The 16,160-nt window shown below is 38.2% G+C and overlaps 1 protein-coding gene across 1 annotated transcript in view; it reads right to left on the bottom strand.

Annotated features, from left to right (window-relative positions):
• The window catches only part of ESR2 (estrogen receptor 2), a 196,069-nt gene that overhangs the window by 167,604 nt on the left and 12,305 nt on the right, over positions 1-16,160 (bottom strand). Inside the window, exons 3-5 of the mRNA XM_060141624.1 lie at positions 15,155-15,598; positions 13,132-13,304; positions 4,029-4,145 (exon numbers count right to left, since the gene is read on the bottom strand). Coding sequence (XP_059997607.1) covers positions 4,029-4,145; positions 13,132-13,304; positions 15,155-15,525 — 661 coding nt within the window. The 5' untranslated portion in view covers positions 15,526-15,598. The remainder of the gene's footprint in view (positions 1-4,028; positions 4,146-13,131; positions 13,305-15,154; positions 15,599-16,160) is intronic.

The raw sequence follows: 16,160 nt of genomic DNA, 5'->3' as shown, positions 1-16,160 counted from the left end.
ATAGATCATATTCTCTGACCACAATAAAAATAGAAATCAGTAACAAAAATATAACTTCCAAAGTCCTATGAGCACAAAATATTTCTAAATATTCATTGGTTAAAGACAAAAATGTAAGATGGAATTAAAAAAGACATAAGTCGGGCTTCCCAGGTGGCGCAGTGGTTGAGAGTCCGCCTGCCGATGCAGGGGACACGGGTTCGTGCCCCGGTCCGGGAAGATCCCACATGCCGCGGAGCGGCTAGGCCCATGAGCCATGACTGCTGAGCCTGCGCGTCCGGCGCCTGTGCTCTGCAACACAGGAGAGGCCACAACAGTGAGAGGCCCGCGTACCACAAAAAAAAAAAAGACATAAGTCAAGATGTTGTTAGCATGGGCACAACATTTATATGAATCTTCCCTAAAAAAAATCTAAAAGTTAAAATCAGAATGCCTAGTTTCTATACTCCCACCATTGTGTTTGTTCACGAAATTCAATTGTCCACATTTATACAAAGAAATATTAGTTAGGAGGTATGAGCAAATTTAAATTATTTACTTCCAAGAAAATTTATCTGAATTTCTCTTATCCTTGGCTAACTGCAGTAGAAGAAAGGGCTCTATTCATCTAGGGATAACGGAATCAAAATTTTCATGAAAAGAATTAAAAGCCTAAAATATAATTCATTTTATTAGTAATCAGATAAAGTGCTATTATTATTTACATTATATATAATATTATAATTATATTATTAAAGGTCGATTATACCTCCAGGGTAAAATGGGACAAAATGTATGGTTAAGAAAGTATCTTTCTGATCACACTTTTCTCTTTTGTGGAGTATATGAGGATAAGGAGTTTACAAAACAGATTTCCATACAAAGTAAAAGGTTTTGATTCCACACATTCAAATTTATTTGACCAAATTTCCCCAACAAAGTTCTATGTACTAGACCCTATTCTAAGTTGGGATCAATAAAATAAAGCCCCTAGAATCTATTGATAGAGTTCCTAGTTTTAACTGGTAAATCAAGTTGTATTGTATACACTGGAATAAAATGAAATTGAGAAGGTCAAAAAATAAAGTCACTGACAAAGAACTCACATTTTTCTACCAAGGACATTCCTAATGTTATGGCTTTGACACCGTAATCCAAGCAGTCACTCAGTGTGCCTCTGAGTGAGCTTAATGAGAAAGTACCAAATAGGAGTGCTCCATATTAGAAAGTGCCCCAGCGAAAAGATGATGACAACAACAACCATGGTAAATGATGATCATGACAGCTAATATCTACTGGAATGCCTTCTGTATGCCAGACATTGTGTATTATTGTATATAGATTATCCCATCCTGACAACCACCCTAGAGAAAAGGTGCTATTACTATCTCCAACATACAGGGGAGGATCCAGGCACAAGAGAGCTCAAGTAACTTGCCCAAGGTAGAAAAGCTAGAAAATAGCAGAAGCAGGATCTAAAACCAATCAGTGTTCTGAATGCAGAGCTGGTGCTTGTAACACCAATTTTATATCACCTCCCTATCAAATTACTTTCAAGTGTCTATACAGCGGGTGAATAAAGAGATGGCATCTGAAAGATGCCGAGCTATTGTCCCAACACAGGGCTCTAGATCAGGTATACAGTTATTCAGGTTGGTTTCCTGCCTATTTGCATTTCAGTGTATTCTTATAATGAAGCCTTGTCCCTGAAGCTAGTCTGGGTGGGTACCCTCCTACCAATGAAACAACGATATTAATACCTCAGCAGAAAGGATTGGAAATGCAGAAGAAAAAGGTGATGACAAACGGGACAGGATTTCTGAATAAAACGGGGAAGTGGAATTATGCAGGAGGATCCAGAATGCAGGGAGAATCCCTAATCCTCTAAGACTGGATAGAAGGAAGGATCTAGATCAAGGGTTTTCTCAGGAGGGCAGACGAGAAGAGGGCTGGGAAAGGAGGGAGGCACAGTTAAGAAAATTCACTCCTAATCCTCTTTTCCCGTGGTCAGTAAAGGGTTAAAATATCCATCTGTTTGCACATCAATCCATCTCATTCCTTCTGTAATCTAAGATAATGAAACATTTTTTCTTAGCCCTATACAGCGACTTTTTGGTCAAATTCAATGACCTTTTCCAGGAAAAATTCAGGAACATCTCTGAACTCTGCTTTCTGAAACTGTATTGTATCAAAACTCCTAATTTATATGAGCCTTTCAACAAGGGAGAAAGGAAGGAAAAGCAAAATTTAACGCCAGGCACTGTGTTAGGTCTTTATTCCTCACAAAACTCAATGAAGCAGATACCTCTGTTTCAGAGATAAGGAAATCGAGGGTCAGGAAGGTTAGGTCGTTTAAGCATAGTCACCGCTAGCAAGAAGTAATGAGACAAAAAAAATGAGATTCCATCTGTGTGTGGGGGCGGTCCAGTCCTGCTGTTCTTCTCACCGCATACACTGTCCCCTACAGCTGGAGTGTATGTGCTACTGCCCTGGTCCCAAACCAGGAGAACCACAGCCACTAACAGACTCTAGTACATTAAAAGCGTTTCTAACCTAAGGCTAAATTGGAAATCTTTTTTTTTTAAGTATACAATTTAAAATATCGTTTTACTTAAAACATGATATATTTGTTTGCAGTCTTTGGTCAGAGGGCCAAGGATTTCTCTTTAAGCACCTCTGCCAATTTAATCACAAGTTACCTTGTCTCTGGATTTTCAGTTTCAGCTTCTTTAAAACAGAGCAAGAACTTAGGCACTCCTAAAGCAATCTGAATGCAGACTCTTTATAGGTGTATAAATGGTTTTGCCCCAATCTCACCCATACCTAACCCAATAGCTATTAGTCCTTTACAGTTTTATTCAAAGCTTTCACAGGAACAACTATCTTTTCCTATTCATATTTCATATGTTTGCATAAAGTTTAATTAAATTATATGATTTAACAGTTACAATGAGTAGAAACAGGTTGGGAAGAAGCCCATTAGTTACTGATAAGGATATAACTGAAGTGGCGTTTATGAAAGTAACCAATACCCACTGGGAGGTCATGGGCATTGGCAGGATATTTTACAGAGGAAATGGAGAACACAAGTGATTTTAGGAAGCCAGAGAACTGTGATTAAATTAAGAGAACTTCTGCTCTAATTCTGAACTAGGGGAGGGAACAGAGAATGTTCAAGGGGCAGAGCTACTAAGAGACTGTCAGGGAGAAAAGAGAGAGGATTTTTTTTTTTAATTTTTCAAATAGTTACAAAGAGAGAAATAACAACAAACCACTGCTAAAATACTGGCTGGCAGAAGAATAAGAAAATTACAGGCAGAGCTGATATGACTGTATATAAACAAGCAAGTATGTACAACAAGTGAATCAAGTTAGCCAGGTGGAGAGAGTGCAGTGTAAGCATCGTCGTCAGTTGTTATACTAATGTTCTCATTTCTCTTTGTTTTTTCATGTATATATATGTGTGTGTTCACATATATATGCACACATACTGTCTTAGAACAAAATCCATACTCTATGTGCTTTCCATAGGTCTATCATGTTTCTGACTCCTATGCATATTTTTTCCACTTCTAGAAAGTTAAATGGAGGGATAGGCACGAGTCATCCCAAGTAGCCCACAAGATAGTCAACTTTCTTGTCAGAGCTTTAACCATGAACATTTACCTGAACCTCATCCTTAGATTTTTCAAGGCCTCAGGCAGATGGTCATCCAGCCCATTTGAGCACCTCAGTGGCTAGAGTTCTCTAATTCATGCAGCAGCCTATTCTGTGGTCAGACCACTTGAACTGTAGAAAGTTCTTCCCTACATTGGGCCAAAATCTGCCTCTAACAGCTTGCTCCTGTTCACCCCAGCTCTGTCCTCTGCAGCTTTAGAGAATAAGTCAACACCCCTGCAATGGGACAGCATACACACACCTGAAGATAATTACCATGTTCTAAATCTCCTTTCATCCAGGCTACATGTCTCCAGGTCCTCAAACTGTCCCCAGTTTGACATGGCTCTCAGCATGTCCCACATATCACAGAAGGGGAAGGGAACACTCACCACACTTCACCATTCCGACTTCATAGCACTTCCGAAGTCGGCAGGCCTGGCAGCTTTTACGCCGGTTCTTGTCTATTGTACACTGATTTGTAGCTGGACAAATATAATCATTATGTCCTACAGCAGAGCAAAAACAAACAAAAACAAAAAAAAAGGAAGTTTATTGTTATAATATTTTGGCTAAATCTCCTCCTGGTCAACAACACAACTAACGCTACCCAGCTGAGAGATAGGAGACATCTTCTTAACCACAGGTACAGGTATAAAAACCAAGTTCAGCCTCATCAGTGCCTTGTTCGTGAGTAAAGGAAACCTAAGAATATTTCAATATCCTACCCTTTTGAATAGGTTATTCTCTGCATGTTCTTAGAATTCTCAAGAGATACATTTAGAAATAGTCTCCTCTAGACATGGAAAGTGAGACAGTCACCTGAAATTGATTTGCTCCAAGTCACAGGACTCCTTGAGAGTAACACTTGTATCAGGTCACCAAATTCAACTGCTTGTACTCTTTTACATACATTCCTCCGTGGTATTTAACATGATATTTTAATAGGAATTCATAGCTAAATAAGAGGACTACACTGGTCAATAAGAGAATATAGAAATCATCAAACAAAACAAGGACAGAAAGAACTGCCACTTGATAATGGTTGTGGTGGGTTAAATTATCGTTTTTAATTCTTCATTCCCTCCCTCAGCCTGTGACATTACAGTGTATTACAGCAGGCAGAGTACACCTCCTCACCAACTCACGTCGGGCTTGGCCGTGGGACTTGCCAATGGTATGGCTTGGCCTCTTGAGTGCCCATGAGAAGAAAATGCCTAGGGTAGCCACTGGTCCAAGGAGAATGTGGAGACGTGTGGTGCAGACCAGAACTCAACCCAAAGCCCAGAGCCAAGCCTTATGAAGTAGAGCCACCCTAAACAACTCACAGACCCATAAATAAAAAAATAATGCTCACTGTAGTAATCTACAGCCTAAATAGAGTTGTATAGCAATATCTGATTAAGACAATGGTGCTTCTTTTATGTAAAGAAGAAACAAGAAAATTTCCATTTCAAAAAGCAGCACTGGGACTTCCCTGGTGGAGCAGTGGTTAAGAATCTGCCTGCCAATGCAGGGGACACAGGTTTGATCCCTAGTCTGGGAAGATCCCACATGCTGCAGGGCAACTAAGCCCACACGCCACACTACTGAGCCCATGCGCCGCAACTACTGAAGCCCATGTGCCTAGAGCCCGTGCTCCGCAACAAGAGAAGCAGCCGCAATGGGAAGCCCGCGCACTGCAACGAAGTGCAGCCCCTGCTGGCCACAACTAAAGAAAGCCCATGTTCAGCAATGAAGACCCAACGCAGCCAAAGAAAAACAAAAAATAAAAACACCAAAAGTATTACTTCAGATGCTGTATGGAAAATAGATTAGAGGCAGCAAGATTGATGAAGGCCAGGAGACCAAGCAAGAACCCACTGTTGCTGTGCAAACCACAAAGGAGGCTGCCTGCCTGGATTGGTAATAGTAGGGAGGATGAAGATAAATACAGAGACCTGAGAGATTTAAGGAACAGAAATTATAATAAAATATATAAAAAGTAGAAGTGAACAGGGTATTATGGTGCCTTTATTTCTTAATTGAGTCTTTCAATAGGGCCTGAACTTCTTACGATAAAACCTATAATGGCCCATAATTTCAATGTGGAAAATGGATGAATCTCAATGATAAACTAAACGAGCAAGTCATAAAAGAAGTCACAAAAGAACATAAAGGAGAGGATTCCATTTATATAAAGTTCAAAAATAGAAAAAACTATATTGTTTAGGGTTACATGCATAGGCGATAAAAACATGGCAAGGAAGGCAGAAGTTAGAACTGTCTCACCTCTGTAGGGGGAGAAGGTGCTGTAACTAAAAAGACCACCCAGAGGGTTTGTTTCTGGAGATATCCTATTTCATGGCCTGGGCACTAGTCACACAGGAGGTTGCTCTTTACTTCTTTTCTAAACTGAATATAAATATGAAATTTTATATATTTTATACATTATATATCTTTTATGTGTGTGTGTCTGTGTGTGTATATATATATATATATATATATATAATATTTATATATACTAGAACAAATACTCTATCCTCTAAGACAGACTGGAAGCAGAGACATCCCAACAGCAATGAGTAAACTAACACCCAGATCTTGGTTTATGAATATCATTCTCCACTCATAGGAAACTGGGAACCTTGGAGAAACAGTTTATTCCAGCTTATCCCACTGGGGCACGGAAAGTACAAGATAAGCCTGAAACATCTTGTTGTGCCAGGAAGTAAAGAAGTGTCTAAAGAGTTAGGGGCACATGTCAAAAAAGATACAGAAGCCAGTTTAAGGGAACACTACTGGCCAAATCTGGGATAATTTGGACACCCAAATAAATAATTATATATACTGGAATAAATATATTCCCTAACTCTATCCCCCGAGAGAGCATGGAAGCAGGGACATCACTAGCCTCACAGACATCACCTTAACCAAATATTCAAAGTGTACATCACTAGTATTGGGACAAATTGAAATCAGGCACTACATGAAAGGAGCCAGTCAGAAGAATATAGCATCATTTCTGTGACATTCCAATAGGCCAATAATGTGTACGCTGAATCTAATGATGAGGAACCATCACACAAACCCACAGTGAGGAGCATTCTGCAAAATAACTGGCCTATAAGATTCCAAATTGTCAAGATCATGAAAACCAAGGAACAACTGAGGAACTGTTCTGGACAGAGAGAGAAAGGCTAAAGACCTAACAACTAAATGCAAAGTGTGATTCTAAACTGGATCCTTTTGCTGTAGAGGGCACTGTTAGGACAACTGGGAAAACTGGAACAAGTCTAAACATTAGATGGTAATAACGTATCAATGCTAATTTCCCAATTTGACCCTTGTGGCTCTACCGGAATACATGTTAAGTGTTCGGAGGTGACGGAGCATAATGTTGGCAACTCATGATTTCAGGAAAAATGTTGGCAACTCATGATTTCAGGAAAAAACGTTCTTTATATTGCATATGCACATTTTCTGTAAGTTGGAGACTCATTTTAAAAATGCTCTGTTAGCTACTCAAACAATAAACGAATTCACACAGACACATACAAATAAATATGCAAATACAGATAAATTGAAATTTATCTATATTTCAAATGTTAATGTTTTAAGCTGTGAAATTAACTTTCCTTTTTCCAACTCACCAGATTTTAAAGAACACTTCAAAAAGCTATGGTTCCATGATTGAACCATAATTAAATTTTATAATCCTCTCCCCTTTTAGATAGATTCCAGTAACATCTGTTCAACAAAACACAAATTGAAATTCAGTTGTTTGTGACTCTACCATCACACTCTGCATCGGCCTGGGTACCAGCAAAGGTGCCCTAGAGATGCAAAAACCACTCTCTCAAGTGACCCTCCATCCTGGCCATGTACAGGAAGCAGCGTCTTCCTAGCCTGACACACCAACATTCCTGATGTCCTACTGATTTCCGGGTAGTTTTCATCAGCATTTCATTTAGTCCTATAACTTCCCTTATAAAGAGTTATAATCCCCATTTTACAAATGAAAACACTTAAGCTCTGTTCAATAACCTCCTTAAAGTTATTGTTTTAGTTTTCCATGCCACATAGTAAATTTCTACAAACTTAAAAGCTTAAAATCAAACAAATTTATTATCTCATAGTTTCTGCAAATAAAGAGTGCAGACGCAGCTTACTCTACTCAGGGTCCCAACAAGGCTGCAACCAACGTATTGACTGGGCTGTGGTCTCATCTGAAGCTCAGGGTCCTCTTTCAAGCTCATTTAAGTTGTTGACAGAATCAATTCCTTGCAGTTGTAGGACCGAGATTCCCATTTTCTTGCTAGTTATAGGCTGGACACTGCTCTCAGCTCCTAGAGGCACCTGCAGTTCCTTGCCCAGAAGCAGCTCACAACATGTTTGCTTCCTTCCAGGCCAGGAGAAGCACATCTTTCTGACTTCCAGTCTCTCCACAGTCTGCTATGATGGAGTCTTATATAATCACAGCATAATCTCAAAAAACTAATCACAAGAGACTATCCCAACACCATTTGCCATAAAATGTAACCTAACCAAGGGAGCGACTCTGTCTTCATATTTACAGGTTCCATACACACTCAAGAATAGGTGGTAATATAAGGCGTGCTATAAAAAAGATTTAAAGGAACAGATAATTATCTTGTTATTGCTTTTATCCTCACTTATAATATACAAAAATAAATTTTAAAAGCCAAAATATATTTCTAATCAGAAACTTTCTATTGTACTTTAGAATATAATGCTTTATACTTAGAAGATAAATGTAATCCCACAGCACTTTCCATAGCAGAAGCAATCTTTTAAGTATCTTCTAAAACCTCTAAGAACTATATATGATGTCATCCTTATTGGTTTTAAAAGGAGGTTCATAACAATAAGCATTTAAGGGACAAGTAGAGGTCGGCTTTTATTTTTCTCTCAGAGTTTACTGTAAAAGATCATTTTACTTTTAAAAAAGGATCCGAAAGCACAATAATATGAACATGCTCAATAAAATAGCCTAGAAAATGTCTTATGCAAGAAGGTCATGGTAATTCACTTCATTTCTGGCAAAAAGAAAAAAGTCCTCTTTGAACTGCACCAAACACCCCATGTATTAAAATAGCTTTCTTGTTCCATGCAACAGTCTGCTACTCCACACTAACAGAACTCAGAGAAAAGTTCAAAGCAAAATTAAAGGCAAAATACGAAGCTAATTCTTTTAGTTAACATATAAAACTTTACAGGAAAATATGCTTTTTATAATACAAAACATAAAAGGTTATCTTTGTTCTCTGCAAAATTATTGAGACTGTCTGAATATGTATTATCATTCATACCCAACTGCATGGAGGGAAGAGACAGCACTGGACCTGAAATCAGAAGACCTGACTTTAATATCAGCTCAGCCTCCCGGTTTTCTTATTTTAAAAACAGAGCAATTAGGGACTTCCCTAGTGGCGCAGCAGTTTAGAATCTGCCTGCCAATGCAGGGAACACAGGTTCGAGGCCCGATCCAGGAAGATCTCACATGCCGCGGAGCTACTAAGCCCGTGCACCACAACTACTGAGCCCGCGTGCCGCAACTGCTGAAGCCCGTGTGCCTAGAGCCCCGTGATCCGCAACAGAGAGAAGCCACAGCAATGAGAAGCCCACGCACCACAACAAAGAGCAGCCCCCACTTGTCACAACTAGAGAAAGCCCGCACACAGCAACAAAGACCCAATGCAGCCAATAAATAAATACATTTTTTTTAAAATAAAATAAAATAATGTAGCTCTTAAAAAAAAAAGAAAAAAGCAGAGCAATTATTACCCATACCCTCCCTGGCATTCTTATACTTCAATAGCAAGCATCTACCTTGTTGTTTCTTCCCTCAGGATACCCTTCTTGAGTTCAAGACCAAATAAGTCCCAAGTAATGGAATATATGCCTTGAAGGTAAGAATCTTTTACACAACCTATGGGCTGCTACAGCTTCCCATTTAAAGCTTAGCCTATGATGCCTTAAGAAATAAAGAGTTGAAGATTCATGAGCAGCAGTCAAATGGATTTTAACTTTCAAATGACAATGATAAAAGGTTATTATAAATACCAAAATGAAAGTGGATAGTATAGTAGTATCATTACTATTATATGTGGATATAAAATAAATAGCCAGAAGGATGAACTTTATGGAAATAACATGAAGAAATGGGCCAAATACATATCAAAAAACCCCCAAATTTTATAAGAGATGTAAAAGACCTAAATAAATGGAGTCAACGTGTTTCCTGATGTGAAGACTATTACAGAGCTTCCTTTCAAAATAATTCTTAGGTTTAATAAAATACCCACTTTTCTTAACATTAAGGATGGGAGGTCACTTAATAAAATTATTTTAATGTTCCTGTGGACAAATAAACATGAGAAAATAGCCAAGACATTTTTAATATAGGAGGAATTTATACTGGCATGTATTAAAATTCATTATAAAACTATAATACTTAAAATAATGTGATACTTATACAAGAATGAAGAGATAGATCAACAGAACAGTCAGACTAAACACTAGTATATATAGAACTTAATATATACCATATACATAGAAAAAAATTAATGAACACAAGAAAAGGTGCTCAAAATCGTCAGTAATCAGAAAATGCAAAATAAAACCACAGTGAGATAGAACTACATACCAATATAAATGGAATGGCTAAACTTTAAAAGACTGACAATATCAAGTTTTGATAAGGACATGGATCAACCAGAACTCTCATACATTGCTGTTGAGAATACAAAATGGTTCAACCACTTTGGAAAACAGTTTGTTAGTTTCTTATAAAGCTAAACATACATTGGCTTATCATACAACCAGCCATTTTACTCATAGATATTTACCCAAAAGAAACAAAAAGATGTCTACACTGAGAGATATGCATAAATGTTCATAGCACTTTTACTTAAAATAGCACAAAACTAGAAACAACTCAAATGAACAAATAAACAAAATGGGGCACACCTACTGGAATATTAGTAACAAAAAGGAATGAACTACTAATGCATCCAACAACACAGATATATCTTAAAAGCAACATGATAAGTGCAAGAAACCATACATAAATGGTTACATACTTTAAGATTCAATTATATGACATTCTAGAAAAGGCAAAACTATAGGGACAGAAAATAGATCAAGAGTCACCAGAGCCTGGAAGGTTGGGGTGAAATTGGCTACAATGGGCATGAAGGAATATTTTGCAGTTATAGTAATGCTCCATATCTTAATTATGGTGGTGGTTACATGACTACATGTATTTTCAAAATTCATAAAACTATAAAAATAGAATAGGGGAATTTTACTGTATGTAAATTATATCTCAAACAAAAAATTAAGCTCCTATATTAAAAAAAACAATGAAAATGGATTTATTCAATAAAACAATGTGGATAAAATTGACAATTTATGAAAATATATTTGATTCTTATTTCATTCAACATACCAAAAAAATTGAGTAGCCACTTTCAGTTATTGCAATGCATTTATACCAGAGGGCACCAAAAATATGAAGAGTCCAAAGAAATAATCATTTAGGCATGAAGCAATTGTAAGAGCACTAACTCTTTCCCATTTGCATTTTTAGGATATGACACTCCTTTTCCCTTTCCCAGTAGTTCCTCTGCGGATGCAGTAGGAAAGAATGACATGGGGAAAGCACAGGAAACTTACGTTTTATTGTTTTCAGCTACAGTCTCAGGGTTCATGAAGTATCATGAAAGATATTCCATGCAGAGATTTTTCCCAAACAGCAAATAAGAATTCTCTTTTTTAAGGATGTAGTTAGCTGTTTTGGGTCAAAATTTCCTTAGGAGATAAAATTCTAGAACCTCAACAAGATAGAGAATTGTCATCATATCAAGAGTTTGGTTCTGAATTTCAGAAAATCTGAATCGTTCTTATCATATATCGCAGGAAACTGGACCTGGCCTTATAATCTACTAGTACAATGATCATAAACAAAAAATTTTAAGCACTGAATATGTTAAACATAGAACGAAAAGCTCTGTGTATGCAAAAGCAAAAATAAGCAACCGTGATTTATGTTTTGATAATATTTGAAGACATCAGCTTCCTTTGTCTGTGCTGTTTTTCCTTTCGGTAAGAAAAGTTTGGAAATGGCAGAGGGCCCTCATCCACCTAACTATGAAGATTTTGGAGGAGGAGGGTTTAAATGAGATTAGGATTAGAAGAGAAATACAAGGAAGAAAGAAAAGACGTTGATATCTAAACTGAAAACAGAAGAGTTAAAAGAGAAACTAGAATGACTTGAATTTGCAGGTTGTTTACAACTGACCAAATATTTTCACATAAGCAACCTCATTTCCTTTTTAGAACAACTCTGCATCTCCATTACACAGACGAGCAAACAGGCTGGGAAGTAAAGCCACAGAGCTACTAAGTGGAGAGTCCAGAATAAACAGGTGGTCATCTATGAAGGGTGAATTTCAGGGGACTCAGAGGAAGGTGATTCCTTATCTACCAACATTCTACCCCTCACCTCCCTCTGGATTACATCAGCTTCTCTGCTCGAGGTAAAATGCTCTCTTAATGTAGAGTTATCATTGGGTGAATTAACTCAGTAAATTACCGTTTGCCACTTGCACACTATGAATTGCTTTAAGGTTGCTTTCCTTAACCGGATAAGAAAAAGGCACTGAGGCCTTGGCAGAAAAGGGAAGGGAGCTCTGAGATGGGAACATAGGACATTGTCTGGGAGTAGCTGGCAAGGGAGGGGTTAAGGGGCAGAGAGACAGCCAAGAGCACGAGTACGCAGGAAAGTGCCTTCAGCAAATTAGGGCCAGCAAGGACATGTGTGGTAAGGGGCTGACTGGCCTTGAAACCAGGTGTGCACAGCTTGAGACTGATTAAAAAGGCCACTAAAACAAACAAACAAACAAAAACCCAGCCCAGCAGAAATTTGGAGAAGGGTAGGGAAATAGTCTAAACTCAGACCAGGAAACGGGATTGGGAAGGAGGTTCCACTAGTTCAGGGCAAGACATGCCTCTAGATAAATTCTCAGAGACCACTGGAGTTGAACTACTGACTTCTGATCATTTCCGTAAAACATGTTTATTCTCTCTTCCTCGGGAGTCAGCCCACCATTGTGACTGTTACTTATGCCAGATATTAAACATAAGACAAAGGAAGAAACAATCTTTGCAGTTCCTAATGAGCACACATTTTTTTGGCAAGCTTTATCTTCACAAGGGTTGTAGGTAGACGTCTTCTCCCAAGAAGATGGCGATGGGTGATGATGGGGTGAGACCTATTTGGGTTCTGGGGTAGAGATCTGCGATGAAAGATAAAGTACTCTACACTTGAAACAATCCACCCCACCCGCAAACACACATGATCCTCTGAACTGCTCATCAAGTACTCTGTGTACAAAGCAGGCCAAAGGTGAAATTTCTGCCAGGTCATCTGAAAACTTGTTTAAAAGCAAAAGTGGAAAACTAAAGAAGCAGCTAACAATACTCTTGTACCTTGAATGCTTCTTTTAAAAAAGGCCTTACATCCTTCACACGACCAGACTCCATAGTGATATCCCGATGCATAATCGCTGCAGACCGCACAGAAGTGGGCATCCCTCTTTGAACTTGGACTAGTAACAGGGCTGGCACAACTGCTTCCACTAGCCTTCCTTTTCAATGTCTCTCTAGGGGCAAAGAAAACATTCATTGTAAAAGAGCATTAAAGATAAAACAGGGCCTTTCTAGAAAAACGAACAGCATGAACATTGCCTAATTTATCTCTTTGCCCTCAAGGGTTCGTGATAAATATATTCCAAGAAATCTGATCAAGCAAAACCTTTGTTACTGATATCAGATCTATGAAGAGTCACCCTGTTGGGATAACTGATGCCCGAAAGTGGTTAAGCAAGTTTATGCCCATCCATGCAGTGCTGATGAGCACCAGTAACCATGGATGGCCAGCTGTAGCCATCAGGGTGTACAACTTTGAGTGTAATAAGTGACCAGATCCAGTCTGGGTGGAAATGGTGGGGAGAAGAAAAGGGAAGAGAGGAAGAAGAGAGAAGAGAAGGGGAGAGCGTGAACATGTACCTGTCCTTTGAGAAGGCTTTGGAGGAAGGTGTTCAATGCCGGGTAGAGTGAGGGCCAGGGCTTCCACAGAGGAAGGGAAAGCCCACAAGGGAGCACCAACAGGCACCAAAAACACCTGGTTAGTTCCTAATTTTGCTATGGCATGTTTCTTTTGGAAAGGAAATAGTAGAAGTACGATTATTTATAAATTAAGGTAATTATACTATGGTTTAATTTACCCAAATATTAGCAGAACTCTGATTAGAACTTGTGTTCAGAAACAAAATATTTCTTCCCTTAAACACTGAATGAGAAAACATTATTTTTAAAAAGTTATCTATAATTTTCATATTCTCTTTTACCAACAAACAAGAAGTATTTTTTTAAAGAAGAAAAATAAAATTACTGTGTAATACGGCTTTCTCAAAGTTTTATGATATTTGAAAGTAATACATTTCAATATCAAATATGCTGTAACTTAGTACTTTGGTTGTTTTGGAAATTTATCTCCCCTTCATGCTTCTCCCCATACTACCTCTGCTCTCTGTAGCCATAATTATCATTAAAAAGATCTGGGTTTGATCCCTGGTCAGGGAACTAAGATCCCACAAGCCGCGCAGAGAAGCCAAAAAAAAAAACATTACAAATTGAATGGAAATAAACCATTATATTACCTTGCCCTTAGAGTTTAAGAAAGTTCAACTAAAAAGTTCCACATTTAAATAGTTTCCCATCAATCTTTATAAAATGTTATTATTGGGCTTCCCTGGTGGCGCAGTGGTTGAGAGTCCGCCTGCCGATGCAGGGGACACGGGTTCGTGCCCCGGTCCAGGAAGATCCCACATGCTGCAGAGCAGCTGGGCCCGTGAGCCTTGGCCGCTAAGCCTGCGCGTCCGGAGCTTGTGCTCCGCAACGGGAGAGGCCACAACAGTGAGAGGCCCACGTACCGCAAAAAAAAAAAAAAAAAAAAAAAAAAAATTATTTTAGTTCATTGTTTAAAAGCTTGTACCTATGTTTGTCTTTTCAGGCTTCACCTGTCTAGTATTTCATTAAGTTGTAATACCGACAGTTACTTTTATCTTGGACACAATTTGTCATGAACACTAAATTGTGATTTCACTGCAAGATAAGAAGGATCTAACTTGAAAGTAAAAATTTCTTTTTCAAACCCAAATCACTTCATCAAGAAGAAAGTGATTTAAGTTAAATTCTTTAGTTTCTAAAGACAGTAGTCATGATAGTGAATTCTCCCCCCAAAACACAGATCTGTAAGCTCAACTTTTTAGTAAGAACTAGAATATCAGATTAGATATTCTAGAATTCAGAATATCAGATGTTTTAGGTGCTCTATTTGATCTATGTAATAATGAAGACCTTGTATAACACATATCTTTCTTTTCACTAAATCATAAAGCAATCTGAATAATGGCCATGAACTACAATTCAGAATGAAGACTGGATTTACCTGTTCCCAGGTAAGGTGTGTTCTAATGATCTCGTTTCACACCAAGGACTCTTTTGAGGTTCTGCATACAGAAGTGACGACTGGCAGTGGATGGCTAAAGGAGAGAGGTGCCCAGGAGTTGGCCACAATACATTTGGGCTTGTGGTCTGTCGACCAGGCCCACCTTCCGAGTTATTGGGAATACTGTAATTCATCACGGCAGGGCTATAGAATGTCATGGCTGAATATTCATGGTGGCTCTCTACATAGGAGGAAGGTATATATATAGGGCCTGGCTCCAGGGGTAGGATGGATTGACTGCAGTTGTAGGAGACAGGAGAGTTAAGGCTAGATGGTGAGTTTTTGATATCCATGTCTTGAATAGGTAACATCTAGGAAAACTCCTTGTGAGAAGAGGCACAAAGGGACATTATAATGTTCTCAAAGAATCATAGACAGGTATGGCTGTGAAGAAAAAAAAAAGACATTTCTAAGTTACAGATACAAGCATACTATTAAAAAGGTTGACATATTATTATTAAACACACACACACACACACACACACACACACACACACACTTGTATGGGCCTAGAAATACATCCTGAAAAATATACACAAAAATATTAACCTCAGAGGGGTAGGAAGGTAAGGCATGGAACTCATTTTCTACTTCATTCACTTCCATAATGCTTTTGTTGTTAACCATGATAATTTTTTTACCATGAGAATTTAATATAAAGTGCTTTTAAAACTTAAAAAACACAGGGAGTTCCATGGTTGCCCAGTGGTTAGAATTCTGGACATTCACTGCTGTGGCCTGGGTTCAATCCCTAGGAACTGAGATCCCACAAGCCACATGGCATGGCAAAAAATAAATAAATAAAAATTAAAAATAAAAAACACAGGATTAAATCAAAATGCCATGCCAACCAGTTTTCTTTTTTTCTTTTTTTTTTGAACTAGATAAGTTCCTTTTTAAATTCTTACAGAAAAATAAGCAGGAAAACCCTGAAAGAGCAGATCAA

Source organism: Lagenorhynchus albirostris, chromosome 1 (genome assembly GCF_949774975.1).
Source record: "Lagenorhynchus albirostris chromosome 1, mLagAlb1.1, whole genome shotgun sequence".
Lineage (NCBI taxonomy): Eukaryota > Metazoa > Chordata > Mammalia > Artiodactyla > Delphinidae > Lagenorhynchus > Lagenorhynchus albirostris.
Note: the sequence above shows the minus strand (reverse complement) of the source record. Positions and strands in the feature narration are given on the sequence as shown.